The following is a 24,913-nucleotide window of genomic DNA, read 5'->3' as shown; positions in this document are numbered from 1 at the left end:
ACATCAGATATATAAACCTTTCTAAAAAATAATAATCTCAAATAGACTAGTTTAGGAGCTATAAACTAACCATTAATTATTCATCAAAAGAAAAAATAACAATCTCATATGTATTGAGTTACGGTGCAATTCAATAAAAATGCAGGGCTAACGATTTTTTCAATCCAAATAATTCATTCAAATGAACAGCTTGGATTAAAAAAAAAAAAAAAACCGTTGGTTGGTGATCAAGCCACCCTCTTAGGAAGTGGTTGACCACCCACTCTCCCTTCGAGAAAGGGTGGTTAGAGCACCCCACACTACAAGAAAAGAAGGCTTTAATGACGGCACAAAGTTGTTGCTAATAATTATCAGCGCGTGACCATTCATCATTGATAGTATGACTTATAAGTCACCACTAAGCAAAGTCGTCAGTTGAAAACAGTTTGAACGTATACAACTGTAAGGTCCAATGATGGAGATTAAAAACTCGTCGTCTAATAATGGAGGTATATTTAATTCATCCATTTATGAAATATTCAACTGAGAATATAATGGAGAAAAGTAGGGAAATACCATTCACAGGCTCTTTGCTATTAATAACCAGATCCACAGAAACCCTATAAATACCTAAATCCTATGTATCATTTTCATCAGAAATCTAATAATTAACTGGATGTGCCTTAAGGAAATGGGGTTGACAAAGTTTTTGCTAGCACTATGCTTCATAGGCTTAACCCTACCTCATTTCTCCCTAGCCAAAAATGGCCGCGGACTCGGCCGCCAGCGCTTCCTCGACGGACACAACAAGGCTCGTGCCGAGGTCGGTGTTCCGCCGCTTACGTGGAACCACACCCTTGCGGTCTACGCTAAAAATTATGCTAATTCGAGGATCCAAGACTGCAAATTGGAACATTCAGATTACAATGCTGTAGATTATGGAGAATGTATTGCCGAAGGCTATGATGTGTTGAAGCCTCAAGATGCAGTGAAGGCGTGGGTGGCTGAGAAGCCAAACTATGACCATGCATCCAACAAATGTGTTGGTGGTGAGTGCGGCCACTACACCCAGGTGGTTTGGCGTGACACAAAATATCTTGGGTGTGCCAGGGCCAAGTGCAAAAATGGCTGGATGTTTGTCACTTGCAACTATTATCCTCCAGGAAATTACGAAGGAGAGCGTCCGTACTAGTAATCCATTTGAAAACCCCAGGCCATCCTAATTAATATGATATTTTTGTAATTTTCATTATGTATATATAATAAGGGGAGAAAATGAGGAATATTAAATATTGCTCTTAATATTCCTTATTTTCGTTGCTTGATTTGCTATTAATCCCATTTTCTTTCTCATTACGATCATAATCTTGATTTGTAGTTTTTTTTTTTTTCTTCTTCTTCTCTAATATAAACCAAACAAAGGATTTGTTTTTCCTTGGTGAAGGCTAATCTAATAAGAGTATCTATATATTCTCAGCAAATGGGTCAAAAAGGGCCACTAGTGTGCGCACTATGACAAAATGAATTGAGATTCCGTCCAATTCTATATAAATGTCGGTTGACAATTTTTTTAATTCGAACAATTCATTCAAATAAACAGCGTGGATTAAACCAGGTAAGCATTAAAATCGAAAAAAAAAAAAAAAAAAAAAAAAAAAAATCCTTATGTTGGTGCGGCCACCCCCTTTGGACTAGTTGACCACCTACTCTTCATTTAAGAGGGGGCATGATCAAAGTTCCACATGCCCTACAAAAATAAGAGTACGTTTGGGATTGTATTTAAGAAATATAGCTTTTAAGTCAAAAAATGCTTTTTGGCAAAAGCTTAAAAATGAAGCTTTTGCCAAAAGTACGATTTGGCAATTTTTAGGTTTTTTGATTCTTAAAAGAGCTTTCAATTTTTTTATTTATCAAATGAGTACTTTTTTTTTTTCAAATGGATTTTTTTAGTATTAAACGTACTTTTAGGCTTCTCAAACGCAAACCCAAACAGGCCCTAAAGGGCTTTAGCAACGACACAAAGTCGTCCTTGGTATAACTATATGTGACCAATCATTGCTCATAATATGACAATCTCCACTGATATAATTTGGAACGAATAAGTACAATATCAATGAAGTCTATGAGAAAAATATAGAACAAGAACCCTGAAATGCATAACCACGCCACAAACTTTCGTGGGATTTAACTAACATCAGATGGACATAGACAGAAAGTTAGAAGTCATATCAATATTGATATGATGGGCTAAAACTCCAAACATCTTTGCACACATGGAAAATGAAACAAGCACATCTATGAGAAAATTTTTTGCACATTGTTAGGTTTCAAAGAATGGCCCATTTGGTGTTAAAAAATTTATTTTATGTTTTTGGGGATAAAGGGTAGCTCGTACTTAGGTTCACGATTGGAGAATATGATGAAACTGCTGGAAGGAGACAAGTACAAAGCTAGAAGGATGGGCAGAAAGAAGCGTAGTAATGATAGCCAAATACAGAGGCCATTCCAAAGTGTACCAAATTTCAGAAGAGTCTGGACAGCTGAGCAAACTGCCCTCTCGAATTCATTGGTGTTTAGACGGAAAAAGAACACGATGTCCAAACAATTGGAGTTCATGCTGGCAGTGATGTTTGAACAACACTCCGAACAGGCGTGGCGATTAGGGCTACAAGGCCCTAGTTGCGTTCAAATGGTCACGTATCGTGTTTGGATGCCACCGCCGCCGTAGGTCAACAGTTTTCTATTAAAGGATAGCATCTTATCTCTAGAGTTCTTATCTCTCAAAAGCATGAAATTTAGATAAACTTTAAAGCCTCATTTGGTTCACGAAATGATTATTCCGTTAAAAAAATGAATAATTATTACTGGGAATAGATGAGAGGGGAATAAAATAGTTATTCATATTCCTTACTTTAGTAAAAACACACATGCTCGAACTGGAATTAAATCAAAATTACTAAAAACCCCACATTATTTATTTCTTTACTTTTTTTTTTCAACTAAAATTGTAAAAAAAAAAAAAAAAAAAAAAACCAGGAGTGCCTCGTGATGGACCCACTTGGATAGGATCTAATGTTTTCCTGCAACCAACAAAATGAGCCATTTTGAAAAACCTATCAACAATTACCATTATTGAATCTACTTCTCATTAGGTTCTTGGAAGACCCAATATGAAAGCCATTGACAGATCTTCCCACGGTGCTTCTAGTATCGATAAAGGCATGTACAAGCCTGTGTTTTGGGCTTGTCCCTTGGTTACGTACCTTACAGTTTGGGCATCGCCGGACATAATTACCCAATTCCTTCTTCAATTGAGGCTAATAATACCGATCCTCTACCAAGGTGATGGTCTCGTCTCTTCCAAGGTGCCCACTTAGACCCCACCAAGTAATTCCTGAATGATTTGTTCCTGAAAGGAACTCCTTGGGATGCAAAGTTGATTCCCTCGGAATAGAGAACCCTCCAGAATATGCATCTCGGGAATTGGTTGCCCCATATATATTGCAACGGCTCTAGACTTCTCTGAAATCCTCATCTGCCTGATCATATAACTCCTTTAGGCATTCAAATCCCGTTACTTCGGCCTACATAGCTCCAAATGCCATAACAGTTTTAATTAACCATAATGATAAAAAAAATAAAAATAAAAAATAAAAAAAATAAAAAATTGTGCAACTCCACTCTTTTTTTTTTTTTTTTTTTTTTTTTTTTTTTGTGAAAAAAAAAAAACTAGAAACAATGCCAATGGACTCAATAACTAGAACTAAAACTAGCTTGTGATACGGGTTCTCAAAATTGGAACTGAATCGCGACCATCAATATCTCAATACATCTCCAAGTTTTGCGCCACTAAACGCTGAGTTAATTAACTCCGCAACCTACATTTGCAAGTCTTCAATCGTCACATCTTGTACATTGGGTTCATGATAGGAGATTGACTTTCTCATTTGGAACCTGTCCACGCCGACCACGACCCCCATTTTAATTTAGTCATGAAAACTGATGAAAAAAATTCATCCTAAGAAGATGTTAGACTCTGAAGCCAAATAAGAATTGAATATTGAAAAGGAAATTTAGAAAGAGAGAAAATAACAAAAAGAGAAAAGAAAGACCCTAATTGCCTCAAATTAACTCTAAAAGACTGAAATTTAATTGATACTTCAAAACTTAATTAAAAAATAACAATTACTAGATATCTTTATAAGTACCTCCAAATTTAACAAGAAAAGGAAAACCAATCATAATTGAAAAATGAAAATCTATTCCTAATGAAAAAGGGAAAACTTAATCCTACTGGAAAAGAGAAAACTCAATTCTATCTTTCTTTTTTTTTGTTTTTGTTTTTTTTTTTTTTTTTTTTTTGTGAGAAACTCAATTCTATCTTATTAAAATGAAAACTAAAACAAACATGTATAATGGAAATAACACTAATGTCAACTTCTTCTGCATCACGTTTTGAGACCTTGGACATTATGATGACACTAGTACAGTCAATTCCAATAAATATATGAAAATCAATATAATGGAGGCATTTATTATATGTATTAATCCATAATAAATACTTTAAATGTAAAGAAAGGCAATACATTAAGTTTATTATGAAAATCACAATAATACTAATGTGATTAATTGAAATACTAAAATGTAAATGATTGTAATGTAAAAGGCAAACATTACATTAGGCTTGTTGGGAATAAATTCACACTACAAGCCAATCAAATCTGGGCCCAATGGCCAATGATAAGCCCATGAAGATATTAATTAAATAGTAAAGACTATTTAATTAATTAATAGAAGATATATTCAAATTCGGATTATATTGGAATAAAGAAGCTCAATCCCAGCCCAAGCTCCCATGAATTCAAGATTATTTCTACAAGATGACTACTCAAGATTATCTCTTCATGATAGCTGTTGAGTTTTATTTCAACTCTGGACTCTCAAACCAACTCAAACAACGAGAGCTAGTTCAAGTTTACTTCAATCCTCAAGCCTATAAATAGGCCCCTACACAAGGTACTAAAACATCTTGAATAATTTACTATCTTCTCATACTCACATATTGAATGATTGTGCGCTGAAGCACGATCTTTCTCTTAAAAACTGTTTGACTTTGGAATCGGAATGTTCCCAATCTCCTGGGAACCCCCTTTGACAATTGCTTTTTTGTAGTGATTTGGAGTGCACGACGACGACGTATTGCAAATCTTGAAGATCCTAAAGAACGTGCAATCCACCGTGTTGAAAGCTCTTCTAAGAAGACTTATTGTGAAAATCACAATAATACTAAGGTAATTAATTGAAATACCGAAATGTAAAGACAGGTATTGAAATGCAATAATGTAAAGAAATTAATACAAAACAACATTTGTATATAGTCATGCCTATTATATCAATATAATTATAACGGGTATTAATAACAATAATGCTTATTATGAAACTTAAAAGAAAAGTAAAATAAAATAAAATCTAGAAACAATACCAATGGACCCAATAACTTTTCTTATCCCCACTCTGGCCTAAAAACTTCTCATGCAAATAATAACCTGAAAAAAAAATAAAAATAAAAAATAGAAGGCGAGCGAAGAAGGTTCTATAAGAAAAATTCTCAACAATGAAAACGGTGGTTCAATTTCTTTAAAACCATTTTTCAAAAATAGACATGTTAAAGTATATTCCCATTTTTGGAGCACGTACGTAAATATCTACTTATAATTAACTGTTGGTATTCGCTACACACGTACACTTGACTGGAGACAAATAATCATCAATAGTTGACGATGAGCCATTTAAACCGTCTGCGTGATCTTTGTCCTGCCCAAAAATATAATATATTAATTAGGGAAATTCTTTCTGATCTTAAGTGAATATTGTTTTCTAAAAAAAAAACTTACCCCATTAGTCAGTCATATTTTCTGTTTTTGGTTTTAAAAAAAAATAATATCCATAACATCTCTCTATTAATTAACCTTAATCGGTAAAACCCGTACACCGACTCAATTCTATATATCCCTATATTAGCCGCTAAAATAGTCAAAGTACTAAGAATATAATGGACAAAAATAGGGAAATCCCTTCATTGGGTCTTTCCTATAACTAACCAAATCCACAGAGAAAGCCTATAAATACCTAAATCATGGCATATAGTACTCTCATCTTCACCCAAAACCACAACCCTAATAACACGACCTGCCTGCCTGCCAAAATGGGGTTGACAAAGTTTTTGCTATCCCTATGCATCATAGGCTTAACCTCAACTCATGTCTCCCCAGCTCCCGCACCGGACCAAAAAGAGTTCGTGGATGCACACAATGCAGTTCGTGCTGAGGTTGGTGTTCCTCCGCTCAAATGGGACAACACCATCGCAGCCTACGCTCAAAAGTACGCTAATTCGAGGATCGAAAAATGCGAGTTTGAGCATTCGGATTATAATTCCGTAAACTACGGAGAATGCATTGCAGAAGGTTGGGAGGAGTTGAAGCCTAAAGATGCGGTGGCGGCGTGGGCGAAGGAGAAGCCAAACTACGACTATAAATCCAACTCTTGTGTTAATGGTGAGTGCGGGCATTACACGCAGCTCGTTTGGCGCGACACAAAGCTTATTGGGTGTGCCCGGGCGAAGTGCCGCAGTAACTGGATGTTTGTCACTTGCAACTATTTTCCCATCGGAAATTGGGAAGGCATGCGTCCGTACTAAGTTGATATATATTATTGCTTGTAATCATACATAATTACCTAGCTATGAGCTAGTACGATGTGGCTGAGTAGTATATATGCATGTGCCTTTTATGTATATGACATGCATGTACATACCTAAGGCCATCTAATCATTAATTTATTTAGTGCAATTTTATTCAATTGTCCTCGACTAATTGAATATTCATATTTTGAAATTGTTCTATAATTTTATTTTATTTTTGGGATGATAGTCTTAAATATATCTTCCTCAATAATTTTTGTAGCCCGACAACCATTTATCCGGATTCTGGTCTCCCATACGGTTACATGATATTTTTATAAATACACGATTAAAAAACAAAAATTCACCTTGAAATGTCCCTTCTATATGTACCAGAAGTATGTTCCTTAACTTTCTTTCAAGCTTTTGGCTTACCCCGACATCATTTCTAGAAATGTTTGGGTTTGCCTTCAAATGTCATTGCATGCGAAGTCGGGGCCATTATCAAATTCTAGTCGTCGATTATCTCCTTCTCTCCATCCTCTCTTCTTCTAACACCAGCAAACACTAATAGAGATGCCATGGAAATTTCTTAGCAACTATGAGTTAAAGAAGTTGTCAAATTCTTCCATGATAAAGGAAGACTATTAGGTATGGAGTCGCATGGTCGTTACTTGTATTTTGTATTTTGTCTGATAGGGTAAACAACATTTGAAGGTTACTTTGCAATGAGTTCCATCTTGTTTTCATGGTCACCCACATAGTCATTCTCACCTATACAAGTATTTTTCTCTATATATCTATCAATTACAACTGTATGTGTGTGCTATAGGTTTACATGCGAATGAGGTTATTTGTAATTATATTCGTAGCTGCATTTGTAAAATGCATGATCATATGGGTTTTTTTTACATGCGAATGCAGTTATTGCATATTTAATCTAATAAGAGTATCTATATATTCTCAGCAAATGGATCAAAAAGGGCCACTTAACTACAAGAAATTAGGTCTTTAGGGGCGACTTTAAGTCGCCCCTAAAGACCCTAAAGTGGACGCTGTTGCCAACAGCGTCCACTTTTCGACCCTAAAAGTGTTGACCCTAATAGTCCGACCCTAATGCTCAAATGTCTGATTATCAGGGTCCACTTAAAAGTCGACCCTAATGATCACTTTTAGCGTCCACTTTATCGCCCCTAAAAGTCACAATATTTGGACCCTAAAGATCATGTAAACGGAAGCGAAAGTCGACCCTAATAGTCAAGCAATAGCGTCCACTTTTAGTTAACCATTAGGGTCGACTTTATGGACCCTAATGGCCCTTTTAAAAAATAATAATAATAACTATTAGCGTCCAAATCAAAGTGGACGCTGATAGTTAAACCATTAGCGTCCACTTTTTATGGACGCTAATGGTCCTAAAAATTAAAAAAAAAAACTAACTATCAGCGTCTACTTAGAGTCGACCCTAATGATGACTTTTAGCGTCCACTTTATCGACCCTAAAAGATGCATGTGTTTGACTCTAAAGATGATGTACACAAAAGAATTAGTCGACGCTAATAGTTGACCATTAGCGTCCACAAATGTGGACGCTAATGGTCCAAAATATTAAAAACAAATTGACTATCGATCGCATTAGGGTCCACATTTGTCGACCCTAATGGTCCTAAAACAAAAAAAAAAACTGCGATCGATCGCAAACTTGTGTGCGATTGATCGCAGCATCAGTAGGTTTTCAAAATTTGGAGACCATTAGGGTCCATATTTGTCGACCCTAATAGTCCTTAAAAAAAAAAAAAAAAAAACTGCGATCGATCGCAAACTTGTGTGCGATCGATCGCAGCATCAGTAGGTTTTCAAAATTTCGAAAACCTACTGATGCTACGATCGATCGCACTTGGAGTGCGATCGATCGTAGCATCAGTAGGTTTTCGAAATTTTGGGATCGATCGCACTTGGAGTGCGATCAATCGCAGCATCAGTAGGTTTTCGGAAAATTGCGATCGATCGCACTCCAAGTGCGATCGATCGTAGCATCAGTAGGTTTTCGAAATTTTGGGATCGATCGCACTCCCAAGTGCGATCGATCGCAATAGCAGTAGGTTTTTCTAATGATTTCCAGTTCAAGTGCAACAATTCACACAAATCATCAGTCAGCAAAAAGAGTCACTAATAGAGTAAGATCTTGATGGCTTAAAATATATCATATTTGTAGAGTGACAAATGACAACTAAAACGCCAAACTGCAGTCCATTCTTATCCATGCAACACATATCAATGATGTTAAAAATTAGATTTTTAGTCAGCTCATTATTTATCAACCCACTTAACTTGTCTCAAGAGTCATGGAGAGATGAAGACCACAAGAAATTAGTCAAAATACAACCACCAACCTCTTGTTGAATGTAGACACCGAAATCTCCAAATACAATGTTCCCAGACGCATCTTTAGCATTAGTTTTCTGAATAAAATTCTGCATCAAAAAACAATAACATACTGAATTTTACTCTTCATCTTGGGGAAAAATATAATGAAGAAGTTATAAGATCTATGCAATGCAATGAAATGAACACAGGCAATTTTTCACAGTATTTCATGAAGCCAAAAAAGAACTGCACAATTTAAATCACCTGATCAATTAATAGTATTCAACCCAAAAGCGAAAATATGAATTCCTTACGTAACTCACCTGCCGTGCTCCCTCTGCGACACAAATAACAGCCGAACCCTTTGTCTCAATCAGGTATTTCAGATGACTCAAAACACCATGAGGCCCGTGCAAATTAAAAGATACCTTAGATGTGCATATCAGTAGAATCAGTAACAGCTCACAAAGATAACTATCAAATTAATTGCTAGTAATAAGTACCTCATGAATCAAACATATGTCAATTTGTCCACTAGCTAGGGATGCATGCATAGCTATATATCTACTGCTACGGCCCATCAATTTCACAATGCCAACACCATGATAAGCATTGTGCGCCTAATAACAAGATTGAGGCCAAAAAAAAAAGTTCACTATGAAGAAACCAACACTAAAAGAATTCAGCAGGAAAACTTATCCGGAGAAACATAACTCCATGCATGGGCAAATAAAATGCACGTAGAATACCTCTATAAGAAACATTGCATTTATGTTTAAGTACACAACAACATTGTTTGATGAATCAATTAATATATGAAATAATCAAACTAATCTAAATGCCCACAAGAAACATAACTCAAAATGACTAACCTCATCAAAATCATAAAAAATATGTGAGAACTGCCCCATTAACCAAACCTGCCAAGGGAGAAAACTATTAAATATATGTTTTACAATTCATGGGCAGCAAAATTCCAAAACCCAAAATAAAGTACTTATCTGCATTCTCTTCCTTGCCAATTCATCCTCATAAGCAATTTGAGTAATCTACCACAATGAACCAATATATAATATCAAAGACAATGAAAATGAAACCCTAAATGATAGAGAAAGAGATACTAAAAATGTGTTTCTTCATGAAATATATTAAAGCGAGAACCTGCTTGGGCGGTTTAACTTTCTTGTACTCTTGTCATCCTGCATACACTTAAAAATAAAATTTAGAAAGATATTATTACTCCCTTGCATTGTTTACTCAAAGTTCTTTAACCTTGATAACCATGTCAAGGGAGATTTACTAACTCAAAAGTTGTTGAACCAAAAATTTTGCGAATATCTTAATATAATATAAACCAAATAAAAAGTACCAACAAATATACATTACCAAACAGATCACGATCAACAAATAGTCAAATACACATTAGCAAATAGAAAGTACCAACAACTATCCAAATACATAGTATAAAAAAATATATCACAAATAGATGCTATCAAAGAGTACATCCTAAATAAAGTTATTCCAAAGCTCCCTCAATTGTTGGCTTCACTTGATGCACCTCCAAGCAAGCTCCCTCCAGACCTAAGAGAATAAAATTTCATATAATGATCAATAAGCTTTTTAACGATTACTTAGTATGTGTGTTTTTGTAAAATTAATGCATAGGTAGAGTTTCACTAACCCTCCAATACGTGACATTAAGAACTCAACAGTGGCTTTTAATTTGTTCGTTTCCTCAACGCTGGCTTGCAAATTCTCTCTGTACTGATGAAGTTCAATTCTAGTCTGTTGAAGCTCGCTTTGAGTATCTTCTTGTCTTTTCCTACACTCATCGTGGTTGTCGAAGTGGGTGAACGCTTGAGATGAAGTTCTTAAAGGGGTAGGAATAAGACCGCATCCCATTCCTCTAACGTGCCCAGCTCGTCGGCCCCCTAGTACTTGTGTGACTATTTCTTGCATTCGGTCATCCGCACTTGTTCCCTCCACATTGCCTTCCTCTAAGGCCTCACTGGTTGTTAATTCTTGCATTTGAAGCTGCACAAGTCATAGTTGGCCTTAGTTTAACATATACTTCATGCAAGTTTACTATTCATGTTCTTCACTAATCAACTTAATAATCGGATCGTAAACAGTTACTTACATATAGACTTTTGCATTTGTCGTTCACAAACTGTTTATCCTTTTTTCTTGTATGGGTAACCTCATATAGTTCAACAGGATTAGGCTTCACTTTTGTTTCTTGTTCCTACACATAATACATATAATCAAAGTTTACACTAAATAACGTTACTTTCATTAAATTATGGTACGAGATACTTACCTTTTTGTAAATGACGTTGACAAATGAACAAGTCCCAGCTGTGTGATTTGTTTCCAATTTGCTTCTGTTTAGGGTATTTCGTTCAGACTTTTTCTATGAAATTTGGAAAGAAAAAAAAAACACAATTATTCATAAAATGTCTTCAAGTGCATGCAAATTATATCAATTTGAATATTCTAATCAGTATAATAATATATATTTACCTTCCATTTACCGTCATCAAATGAGTCACATATTAGGTTCCACTGTTGAGGACCATACCCTGCTGGCACGTTTTCCCTCCCAATAGCCTTAGCCTTGGCAATCCCCTCATCATCGTCTTTATCAATGCCGTCAAAATATTTCTTGTAATGATCCCTATACAAGTTCGAACGAAGCCTAGCATATGCACGACCCAATTTATGTTCAACAGCTTTGATGTGCTCGTATCGTTCCATATTCAGTGCGAAGTTTGACTGATACATAATAGATAAGAAAACAATGGTAAAAAATGTGTCACATTAATTTTCCATACGAAACATATTATTAAACATTACATTGATATTCATACCTGAACATGAAACAACAACTTGTTCTTTTCTTCAGCTGGGACCTTTTTCCATTCACCGTGATGGAGTTCGCACATGTTACGAATAATCTCCCCAATCTTGCTTGCAAACCATGATGCATTCTCGCCTACAGGTGCCCGGTGTCTATTTGGGATGTTTAGCACTAAGGGACCATGCTTAAGTACGTGGTCACTCAACTTCTTACACTTGGCCTTGCCCCTTACACTTCTGACAGACGTGGTAGCTGTTACGCAAAACATGGTAACGTAGTAAGTTATATTTGAAAAAGTATATTGTCAAATGTCTATAACAAACCAAAATAATACAAAAATAACAGTTCATAAATATAAAATTCATGAACTTACAAGATGCAGTAGGGGCGGCTCCCTGTGAATCCAATCCTGCCACTGAGTGAATAGGATTATTAGACTCATGCGAAGGATGCCCATCCACTGACTCGAGGAGGAGGGGGGGCGAGGGCGACACTTGCATATCTGTATCACCAAACCCAGAATTGAGAGTCGGACTCTCATGCTCGTCAATAAGGCCCCGACCTTGACCTTGGCCTCGGCCTCGGCCTCGTGCTGCTGGAACACGTTTGCGTCCTGTTGTTGTCATTGTTATGATCAATCTGCTAACAAGTCAAAAACCACAAAATTATATTAGTCAATTTATAACCATATAGCATGTTCAATATTTTTGACAAACATACAATAATCATGCTAGTAAAAAATAAAAAATAAAACACCACAATATATATATATATAGAGAGAGAGAAAGAGAGAGAGAGAGAGAGAGCATCAATTTCATTAAATATGCTAATACACTTTGTACTTACACCAAATTTGAGCTTATGTGTTCAACACATTTCATCATCAGATTCATATTCAGAATCTGTAGCACTGTTACTTGAAGATGATTGTTCGTGTTCAGAGTCCTCTTCGTGTTCAGAGTCTATATCGTTGTCGCTACATAACTCCTCTTCGTCATCAAAGTTTGTATAATGGTCCTCGTCCGGCAAGTTATCGTTGGCAAACATGCTTGCATCAAGTTGAATATATAATTCGTCAATTGCTATTGTCGCATCATCTCTACGTAATTGAGTGGAGGCTTCAACATTCGCTTCATCAACAAAGACCATATTACCCCCAACACATTCACCTTCCTGGTATACATCATCACTGAGTCTTTGGTCATCTTCTGTATTATCTCCCTTTTGTACTGTTGGAATATCATAGATGTCTCTATTGATCCACTTCTGCACCACTTTCCAATTACCACCCAATTTGGGATCATCCAAGTAAAACACTTGCGAAGCTTGACATGCTAAGATGAACGGGTCGGATTCACACCATTTACGAGAAGTATTCACAATCGTGAAGCCTTGGTCCATTCGTACTCCTGTTGCACTCCCAGTGTCCCACCAATCGCACTCAAACAAGTACACGAGATTTTGGCCAGGGTAACGTAACTCTAGAATATTTTTTAACTCACCATAATACTCCGTTATTGAGGTTTCGTCCTCACCTGAAACAGAAACACCACTGTTCTGAGTAGTACGAGTTTCTGCACATTCTTTTGTGTGATACCTAACCCCATTCACGATGCAACCTCTATACGATCTAACATGACGATCAGGCCCACATGCAAGATCATATAAGTGTTTTGAGTCATTGGCTGCAGTACGCCCACTATTGTATAAACGTTTATGGAACCAACGTTCAAAGTTAGCTTCATGCTTTTTATCAATGTCACGGCCGCCTTCTCTTTTGATCATATTATAATGTTCACTGCATGAAAAATAAACGTATTGGTAAATGATCATCAACCCTACAATTATAACATGTCGTAACAAGTAAAACACAAAGGCCATTACTAAACTTACTCCAAATATGAGGCCGTTTCGTTACAATTGGTAAGCACATACCATCGTGCCCTAGCAAAATAATTAGCATCCAGTGTTACTAATTTAGCTGCTCCTAACGGCCGAACTCGTTGGGAGAACACATCCAAGCGCTGGCTCATTTCTACAACGTCAATGTCAACATTTCTCCGTTCACGGTTCCATCTTGTCTCAATCCCCCGAAGGTACCTGGAACAGAAGGTCAAGCTCTCTTCAGCTAAGTAACACTCGACAATAGACCCCTCTGGACGCGCTTTGTTACGCGTCCACTTCCTATATCTTCCAAGTTCTCTTTCGAACGGATACATCCAACGGTTTTGTACGGGACCAGCAAGCTCGGCCTCCCGAGGTAAATGAAGTGCTAGATGGATCATAACATCAAAAAAAGCTGGCGAAAATATTTTTTCCATTTTGCATAAAATTATTACAATGTCGACTTTCATTTGTTTTAGGATATCAACTTTCAACGTCCGTGCACATAACTGCGTAAAAAATGTACTGAACTCGGTCAATGTTGTTCGTATTTCCGACGTAGAGAAATTTCGAATTGCAACAGGAAGCAAGCGCTGTAAGAAGACATGACAATCGTGGCTTTTCATACCCGAAATTTTACCAGGAAGCTTGTTCACACATCGACCAATGTTAGATGCATACCCGTCAGGAAATTTAACACCTTTCAACCACTCACATAAACTCTTCTTCTCATCTCTTGTCAAGGTGTACTTCGCAAGTGGCATCCTATAAGTTTCACCATTTGGCTGCACATGCAATTCTTTACGTATACCCATCAACTGTAAATCTCTTCGTGCCTTGACTGTGTCCTTGGTCTTCCCATCGATATTCATCAACGTACCTAAGATACTTTCACATATGTTCTTCTCAATATGCATTACATCTAAATTATGACATAGTTTCAAGCTTGACCAGTAAGGCAACTCAAAGAAAATACTTCTCTTCTTCCAATTCAACACAACATCTGTGTTCTTTCTCTTTCTCCCGCTTGTTTTTCCAAATTGCAAACCCTCAGCATCTCTTAGCTGTTTCAACAATTGACTTTCAGACAATTCTTCAGGTTGCAATCTATGCTCCTCTGTACCATCGAACAAATCTCCTCTTTTGCGCCATGGATGCTCTTGAGGAAGCCACCGACGATGACACATGAAGCACACCTTATGCCCATACTTCAAATACCTGAACGATGTATCCTTATTACATACTGGACATGCAAGCTTTCCAATTGTAGACCACCCAGATAATTTTCCATATGCAGGAAAATCATTTATAGTCCATAGTAATGTCGCATGCAATTGAAATGTCTCTTTCTTTGATGCATCGTACACGCGTATGCCTTCATTCCATAAATCTTTCAAGTCATCAACCAATGGCCGCAAATATACATCAATATTCTTTCCAGGATCTGAAGGCCCTGGGATAATAAGGGGCAACATCAAATTTGGACTCTTCATACACATCCACGGAGGGAGATTGTACACCGTTAACATTACTGCCCATATGCTATATGTTGTACTCATATTACCATATGGGTTGAAACCATCACTTGCTAAGCCAAGCCGCACGTTGCGGGAATCACTTGCAAACCACTCATGTCTTTTATCAAACTCTTTCCATACAATAGAATCGGCGGGGTGTCTGAGAGTATTGCCATCATCTTCTCGACCTTCTTTGTGCCACCGCATTTCCTTGGCCATTTCTTTTGTCATAAACAACCGTTGTAACCTCGATTTTATTGGGAAATACCGTAAGACCTTTTGAGGAATATTACTTTTTCTGCCTTTGCCATCAATCCATCTTGAATTGTTGCACTTTGGGCATACCACTTTGTCTGCATGTTCTTTCCAAAAAAGCACACAACCATTCTTGCATGCGTGTATCTTATCGTAACCGAATCCCAAGTGTCGCCTAAACTGTATTGCTTCTCTATACGAGCGTGGCAATGTCTCTCCATCTGGGAGGGCCGTCTTTATCAAGTCAATCATCATATCAAACGCCTTGTTACTCATGTTGCAGAACGCCTTTATATGAAGCATCTTCAGTATAAAAGCAATTTGTGTAAATTTCTTGCAGCCTGGATAAAGTTCTCGTAAACCATCTTCCCAAAATTGGTAGAAGGAGCTTGTTTGTTCGTGATTATCAGTTGTGAGGCCCTGTGAAGTAGAGGATTCTCCGATGTTAGCATCAACAAATGTCCCCATACATACATCGTCTAACAATTCTTCAACTGCATCAACCTCCTCCATCATTTCACTTGTATGTGTGTGCATGTTTGTAAAAGTGTTTTCCCTAAAATGATCTTCTTCCCCGTGAAATATCCATCTAGTGTATGTCGGAGTAAATCCATTCATATACAAGTGACCCTTCACCTCGCTAATATGAGAATAATATCGATTTGCACAATCACGGCATGGACACTTTGTCATATCACGCGAATCAACTGATTTAACTGCCATTCCCATGAATTCTTCCACACCTTTTTGAAATCGCTCTGAACATCGCGTACTTTCCCGCATCCAACTCCTATCCATATTGATGTCCCTATTAAAGGTTATTCGTTACGTACATGTACGTACACAAGGGAATTAGAAGATCAGATTCTTAAGAATTGAATTAATAGAATTAAATGGGAGGTCTGTTCTCAAATATTAAGGGGGGGGAAAGTTTAAAAGGAGCATGGGTAATGAGAGAATTCTAGAAGTGGGTTACTAGTTTAGAACAAATATATACGAAATGATGCTAGCTCAATGCGATGTTACCTAACAAAATATTCTAGAAGTGGGTTACTAGTTTAGAACAAATTTCTATTTGTAATTTATTTACTAGTTTAGCTCAATGACAGTTTTACATTTTTTAGAGAAATGTTAGCGGTCAATAAGTTTTTGATATTTGGCTTATATTCTCTTACACACTCAAGAGATCAACTATTAGACTTATGTAGTCCACCATTGATTTATGTGGAGTCAACATAAGTCCACAAATCTAATATTTGATTTGTAAGATTAAATTGACTAAATATGGGAAGAATGGCAATGCTAGGGCAACGAGGATGGGTTAGGTGTGAAAGAAACCCATCCATGTGGAGCTAGGGACAAGATGAAAAATTGATTTGGAAGTATTTGATTATTGTCGGGAAATGATTATGCGGAGATAGTACACATAACACAACGTGATTTGACCAATTGATTTTTTTGACACGTGACAAATGGCCCACTAACGAAAATACATAGAAAGATTGATTTTAAAGTGTCAAAAAATACAAGGACTAATTTTACCATTTTTAAAAACTCAAAAACACATGGGCCACTTTCGTATTTAACCCTAATTTTAAAGCCTAATATTAGCAATTACATGAGCAAACTTCCAATAAACTTTACTTTACTTTAATCCATTAATCCATTAAACTTTACTTTAATCCATTAAACTTAACTAATCGGAATCAGAGCAAACTGCGATCGATCGCAGGATCGATCGCAGTACCAGAAACCCAATGTGAGGAACAAAGCAAACTGCGATCGATCGCAGGATCAGAAGCTCAAACTGAGAATCAGAGTACTCTGCGATCGATCGCAGGATCAGAAGCTCAAACTGAGAATCAGAGTACTCTGCGATCGATCGCAGGCCTGATGCGATCGATCGCAGATAGGCGTTTGTAGAACATCTTCCTGCTTCTGTGGACACAAACAGAGGACCTTATACACCAGACATTTAGAGGACCTTCCTGCTTTTTTTTTTTCAGTTCATATGCTCTTATACACCAGACATTTAGAGGACCTTAAAGTTGCTAGCTTCATTTAAGGGAGCCAATTCTAACATGACATGTAGGACATTTAATTGGAAGACTTCATCTAGAACCTCTATATACATTTAATTGGAAGATAGATAGTGGGGACAATCTTATTTCTCATGAACCAAACAAATTATTTTTGAATTTTAATCGTATTGATTAGGGAAGAAAACAAGAAGAAGAAGAAGTTGTAATGCATATTATGCATTATGTCTAGCTTTCATTTTTCACATTGTACTCTTTTGAAAATCTTCCAATCACCCAATCTAACCTTGAAAAGACAACCAATATTGGAATACGTTAGCACTCAACCTCGGAAAGGTCATCTAACATTGATATAAGTTGGCCGCTTTAAAGTTTCTGCTTCATCTTTGTGAGTTGTAAAAGTTTATTAATATTATTTACTTAAGAAATACTAAAACTACACTCTCATCCCACCAAGTTGATATGACATTTCCATCGATCCTTAATTTTCGTTTCTTTGTTACCAAGGATTTATTGGTTGATGAACACTACCAAGTTAGCCTAAATGAAATGAAAATTGTATAATTTCAATTAAAAAATCAATAATTTTTTACATAAATGAATATCAATAATTTCAAATTTTAAGCACGAAATAACATCCAAGATCTCACAACATTTGTGCAAATTATCACAATCAACCAACCAACCACTATAAGTCCAATAGTCCACTATCTATCTTCCAATTAAATGTATATAGAGGTTCATGAGAAATGAAGCAATATAAGATGGTGTAAAAAAATATAAGATGGTGTAAAAAGCAACAAGTAGACAATCAAACGTACCATCTAGAACCTCTATTAGAGTTTGAATTTACAAGCAATTTCATGAGAAATGAAGCAATATTGTGAAACTAATTCATTATTTACCCATTCTTGAGCTATTAGAGTTTGCATTTACAAGCAATTTCATGATAAATGAAGCAATATTGTGAAACTAATTCATTTGAGAATGGGTAAAGAAATATTGTGAAACTAATTCATTATTAACCCATTCTTGAGCTATTAGAGTTTGAATTTATAAGAATTGTGATAACTTTCTTTACCCATTCTTGCCCCTTTTCTTTACCCATTTCTTCAAATCACAATTCATGGATATTATTGAGTGATTGAGAGGCATTTAAGGTTTGCAAGGGTTTAGGAGAAACTCATACCTGAGAGAGCTACAAGAGAGTTAAGTTCACTGGAGTGAGAGCTGGCAGTGAGAGAGCTGCGCCGGAAACAGCTGCTGGAGAGAGAGAAACTTGCGTGGAGTGAGTGAGAGAGAGAGAGAGCTCGAGAGAGAGGGAGGGAGAGAGTGAGAGTGAGCTCGAGAGAGTGAGAGAGTGAGATTGAGAGACAGCGTGAGAGTGAGAGTGAGAGTGAGAGACAGCGTGAGAGTGGGGAGAGGAATGGCGGGAGGTCTTCAGATTGGTGAAAATAAACAGTTCCAAAATTTTAGAACCCCCGCCACTTTTAGACAGATACCACTTTTAGTGAACATTTAGACAGATATCACTTTTAGTTCTGCAAAATTTAGTTCACAAAAAAGCTATTGGTAAACTTTTTTGTGCAGCTAAATATTTGGGGTATTTTATTTACAAAAAAAAAAAAAGAGAAAAATATAAATAACTACAGTAGCCTGTCAAACTATCAAATTGTATCAAAAAGTCTACTTATTTTGTTATATTTTTATAATACCCCTATTCTTTTAACAAAGTAAAATCAAATGTACGGTTCTTTAGATATTTTAAAAAAATAAACAGTTTATTCCCTGAAGTCAAATTTTGTACCTTTAATTTTACTTTAATACGATATGAAGAAATTTGTAATTTAGGTAAACACCAATGATTAATTATTTATTATTTCTTCCAAAAAACATTTAATAAAAATAACACACGGATATCCTACGTGAATCAATTCTATTGCAATTTACAAGATGATGCAAAAGCAATCCCGAATAAAAAAAAAAAAAAAAAAAAAAAAGATTAAAAAATAATATTTAATAAAATAAAGAATATGGAGTTGGTATTAAAAAATTAGTAGCTAAAATATAGAATTGTGCTTTGACTAGGTAGAATACATCTTACTGCTGAAGATGCTCTTGAAAGTTCATTCTAGCAGTAATAGGAAAATCTTCTATTTTACAGTGTCTATTGGAGCAAGAAAAGTTAACAAAATAGCTAAATTTAACTAAAAAGCTAGTTTAAAAATACTACTGGAGATGCTCTAAATTTTAATATTTTTTAAAATGTGTGTGTGTGTGTTTTATTTTTTTGCTTTGGTTGTAATATAATATAAAATTAAAAATAGTTTTTAGTATTTTATATATTGAGATATTTTGTTATTGTTTTTAAATTTTTGTTAAAAAAAAAAAAAATGGCCTGATACGTGGACAGTTGAAGATTAGATTAGTGTTGGAGACAGATGCCCTGATTTGTCAATAAAGGGAAATTCAAAAAGAAAAGAAAAAATTGCACTAGAATTATAGAATGAGAGAAGTGAAAAAGAATAAAAAATGAAGTAAATAAATATGACACTAATTTGTATGTTTATTAGGATCGATCGGATCGGATGTTTGATAGATCAAAAATGAAGTAAATAAATTATAACACTAATAGGATATCCGTGCGATCAATCGAACTAATTCATTAGGATCGACCGGATGTTTGATCGATCATTTAATCATATCGCGATCAATCGAACTAATTCATTAGGATCGATCGGATGTTTGATCGATTATTTAATCATATCGCGATCAATCGAACTAATTCATTATGATCGACCGGATGTTTGATCGATCATTTAATCATATCGCGATCAATCGAACTAATTCATTAGGATCGACCGGATGTTTGATCGATCATTTAATCATATCGCGATCAATCGAACTAATTCATTAGGATCGACCGGATGTTTGATCGATCATTTAATCATATCGCGATCAATCGAACTAATTCATTAGGATCGACCGGATGTTTGATCGATCATTTAATCATATCGCGATCAATCGAACTAATTCATTAGGATCGACCGGATGTTTGATCGATCATTTAATCATATCGCGATCAATCGAACTAATTCATTATGATCGACCGGATGTTTGATCGATCATTTAATCATATCGCGATCAATCGAACTAATTCATTAGGATCGACCGGATGTTTGATCGATCATTTAATCATATCGCGATCAATCGAACTAATTCATTAGGATCGACCGGATGTTTGATCGATCATTTAATCATATCGCGATCAATCGAACTAATTCATTATGATCGACCGGATGTTTGATCGATCATTTAATCATATCGCGATCAATCGAACTAATTCATTAGGATCGACCGGATGTTTGATCGATCATTTAATCATATCGCGATCAATCGAACTAATTCATTATGATCGACCGGATGTTTGATCGATCATTTAATCATATCGCGATCAATCGAACTAATTCATTATGATCGATCGGATGTTTGATCGAACGATTGATCCTATCGCGATCAATCGAACTAATATGTAATAGTATCGATCGGAATTGATTTTAGCAGATGTTTGATTGAACCTTCAATCATGTCAAGTTTTATTGATTGTATCCCGATCAATTTAAGTAATGCACTAATATAATAGAAAATGCTTAGAGTTCAATTAAATGTTCGATCGAACATTTAATTTGTTTGAATTTTGTTCGATTATTTGATGTTATCACGATCGATCTTACGAATGAACTAGGTTGGACCAATTGGATGTCTAATCAAACATTCAATTTCAATTGTTTCAAGTTTGATCTCACATTTGATCATATCATAATCGAAGTTGTTGTACATTATGCAATAAAAATTAAAAAAAATAATAATTGCATAAAATATATATATATATATATATGTATGTATGGTGATTCTGTGATTGCGATCGATCGCACATTGGGTGCGATCGATCGCAATCACAGAATCAACACGCGGATCCTTGGCCGAGTGCGATCGATCGCACTATGTGTGCGATCGATCGCACTCGGACAGCACACCACGTGACCTATTTTAGGTCACTTTCCCCCCACCCCCACAAAAATTTTCTTCTCCCCACTGCGCCGTACACCTCTCCAAGGCTTGGTCCACGCACCTCCGGCACAACTGACTCGTCCACCATTGCCAATCACTTCTACCACACAACCACCACACGGTTGTCTTCTCCGGCAACCATACCAGGTACTTTTCACCACCTCTAGTACTTTACACCCCATTCCCCATTCCCATCAACACCCCAACCACGAGCACCTTCACGAGATTTTTTTTTTCTCATATTTCTGCAATTGTGGGTGTTCATCCACCCACATTGCTTTGTTGTGGTTGGGTTTGGATGTTTTTGAAGGGGGTTTTCAGCGAAGTTGTGTTGTTTTGCAATTTTGCCTATCTCTAGTGCACGCCAGGTGTTCGACAAAAGTCCCCAATCAAGCTCATCATGCCAAGAACTCGAGCTTCGTCCTCCCGAGGGTCTGATACCCGAGCCATTTCTCCCCCGCCCACTTTTGAGGAACGGGAGCTGCTATTTGAGACCACTTTCACCATTCGCGAAGACTTTGAAAATCTTGAGGGGACTCAATGGGCGGTCGCCGAGTTCAAGCGACGGGGGCTAAAGAAGCTTTTCAAGCCGGTCACCCCCACTGCTTACAGAAAATTGGTGATCGAGTTTTATGTCCACCTATATCATGACTGCAGGAACATAGCTGCCCTCTCTTCGAAAGTGCAAGGCAAAGCTATTGACATAACACGGGCCGACATTGCTGCTGCCCTTCAATGCAATGATGAGCAACCTCCAGAAGCCGCACAACTTGCTGACCAACCGGACAGCTTCTACGTGGCGGAAATTATTGACGACATGTGCGAAGGGATGTATGCCGATGCCCACCATAATGCCGCCAGCCGATCAAAGCTACCTCAACGGCTTTGGTTTGTGGACTCCGTATTACACCGTAATGCGTTTCCCTTGGGGCACAAAAGTCAGAGGCGGGATCAATTTCTTCAAGCACTCTACGCCTTCCATAAAGGTGCTTGGTACTCCATTCCCGACATAATTTGGAGGCAAATTTACAAATTTTGGAATGAGGTGCACGTTGGAGGAGCGGGGTCCACACATTCATGGGGGTTGCCTTTCCCATACTTAATCTCCTACATCCTCCGGAAGAAAGGCGTCAAGGGTACCGCAGCTGATGAACCAGTCACTACTACTCCCATATTTGGCATTCGCCAATGGAACAAGAGCCTCTCCCACATGCCCCAGGTAGCTCCAGCACCAGCAGCTGCTGCGGAAGAGTATGAGGCCGAGCCAATGGCCGAAGATGAACCAATAGTTGATTCAGAGGCAGCTGAGGAGGAGGCCCCGAGAATTTTTCGTGAAGCACGAAACCGCTCAGTTAGTGAAGAAATAGCGGGCCTTCGGAGAGAGTTGGCTGGCCAAAGAAAGGAGGCTCGGAAAAATAACGAATCAATGGACAAACGCCTAGGCGCCTTAGAAGAATTGATGCAGTCCATTGTCAACCGGTTGCCACCACCATCTGCAGGAGCATCATCTTCTAGACAACAGTAAGCAGGGACTATCGTCTGGCTGAAGACATTAAACTTAGCGCTCATGGGAGGCACCCCATAGTTTACCCTTTTATTTTGTTTAGTATGTTTTAAGTTAATCTTTTTATTTGTCTTTAGTTTTGTTTCTTTTGACTTGCTTTTGTGTTTTCTTATGGGAATGACCCCGTATTTGCACATGTGGTTGGTTTTTGAATTGCAAGGTATCAATATATTTTCACTTAAAACTGAGATGAATTATTTTACGGTTTAGATTTTATTTTGTTATAGTTAACAGTGTAAAATCTTTCCATAAGGTATCAATATATTCATCATATAATATATATACACTATTAGATCTGTAAAATTTAATATGAATTATGAAATGAGAATTAACTCTTCAAATTAGTCCATATGTAACAACTAACCAAATGGCAAATATATACAATTTAAAATATTTCTTTAGGAGGATGGAATCGACGGTGCATATTGTGTCACTTTATTTAAAAATTTTAAATAAGGCAGTGATATATATATATATATATTTGAGCTTTTCTGCATGGGTGCGACCGATTGCAATAACAGAAAGTTGGAATCAAACTTTCTGTTTCTGCGATCGATCGCACCTTGGGTGCGACCGATCGCAATAACAGAAAGTTTGATACCAACATTCTGTTACTGCGATCGATCGCACACAATGTGCGATCGATCGCAGTAACAGAATGTTGAAATCCAACTTTCTGTTATTGCGATCGGTCGCACCATGGTTACGATCGATTGCAGTACTCGAATATTGGATTTCAACATTCTGTTACTGCAATCGATCGCACCTTGTGTGCGATCGATCGCAATAACAGATGGATTATTTTTTTTTTGATTTACTACCGACTCTTTAGGGTCGACTTTTGTCGACCCTAATACATAAGCATTAGGGTCGACTTTAAAAGTCGACCCTAATGAGATATCTTCAGCGTCCACTTAGAGTGGACGCTATTAGTGATCTATTTTAATTTTTTTTTTTTTTTTTTTTTATTTTACTACGGACTCTTTAGGGTCGACAAAAGTCGACCCTAATACATAAGCATTAGGGTCGACTTTTAAAGTCGACCCTAATGAGATATCTTCAGCGTCCACTTAGAGTGGACGCTATTAGTGATCTATTTTAATTTTTTATTTTTTTTTTATTTTACTACGGACTCTTTAGGGTCGACAAAAGTCGACCCTAATACATAAGCATTAGGGTCGACTTTAAAAGTCGACCCTAATGAGATATCTTCAGCGTCCACTTAAAGTGGACGCTATTAGTGATCTATTTTAATTTTTTATTTTTTTTTATTTTACTACGGACTCTTTAGGGTCGACAAAAGTCGACCCTAATACATAAGCATTAGGGTCGACTCTTATAGTCGACCCTAATGAGGTATCTGCAGCGTCCACTTGGAGTGGACGCTATTAGTGATCTATTTTAATTTTATTTTTTATTTTTTATTTACTACCGACTCTTTAGGGTCGACTTTTGTCGACCCTAATACATAAGCATTAGGGTCGACTTTTAAAGTCGACCCTAATGAGATATCTTCAACGTCCACTTAGAGTGGACGCTATTAGTGATCTATTTTAATTTTTTATTTTATTTTTTATTTTACTACGGACTCTTTAGGGTCGACAAAAGTCGACCCTAATACATAAGCATTAGGGTCGACTCTTATAGTCGACCCTAATGAGGTATCTTCAGCGTCCACTTGGAGTGGACGCTATTAGT

The 24,913-nt window shown here is 36.8% G+C and overlaps 2 protein-coding genes across 2 annotated transcripts; both read left to right on the top strand.

Moving 5' to 3' along the window:
* Positions 1 to 656: 656 nt before the first annotated feature.
* On the top strand, positions 657 to 1,278 carry LOC132179476 (pathogenesis-related leaf protein 4-like). Its single transcript, XM_059592209.2, has one exon. It carries the CDS (start codon positions 671 to 673, stop codon positions 1,169 to 1,171), a length of 501 nt encoding a protein of 166 aa, XP_059448192.1. The 5' UTR covers positions 657 to 670; the 3' UTR covers positions 1,172 to 1,278.
* A 4,886-nt stretch (positions 1,279 to 6,164) lies between these two features.
* On the top strand, positions 6,165 to 6,819 carry LOC132179934 (pathogenesis-related leaf protein 4-like). Its single transcript, XM_059592753.1, has one exon. The coding sequence runs from the start codon at positions 6,185 to 6,187 to the stop codon at positions 6,674 to 6,676; it is 492 nt and encodes a 163-aa protein (XP_059448736.1). The 5' UTR covers positions 6,165 to 6,184; the 3' UTR covers positions 6,677 to 6,819.
* The last annotated feature ends 18,094 nt before the right edge of the window (positions 6,820 to 24,913 follow it).

This window comes from Corylus avellana, chromosome 4 (genome assembly GCF_965113065.1).
Source record: "Corylus avellana chromosome 4, dhCorAvel1.hap1.2, whole genome shotgun sequence".
Taxonomy (NCBI): Eukaryota; Viridiplantae; Streptophyta; class Magnoliopsida; order Fagales; family Betulaceae; genus Corylus; species Corylus avellana.
The sequence above is the reverse complement of the archived record's forward strand: the minus strand, read 5'-3'. Positions and strand labels throughout refer to the sequence as shown.

Bases quoted from the DNA above. Each gene is read 5' to 3' on its own strand.
- LOC132179934 (XM_059592753.1), top strand. From the start codon at position 6,185: ATGGGGTTGACAAAGTTTTTGCTATCCCTATGCATCATAGGCTTAACC.
- LOC132179476 (XM_059592209.2), top strand. From the start codon at position 671: ATGGGGTTGACAAAGTTTTTGCTAGCACTATGCTTCATAGGCTTAACC.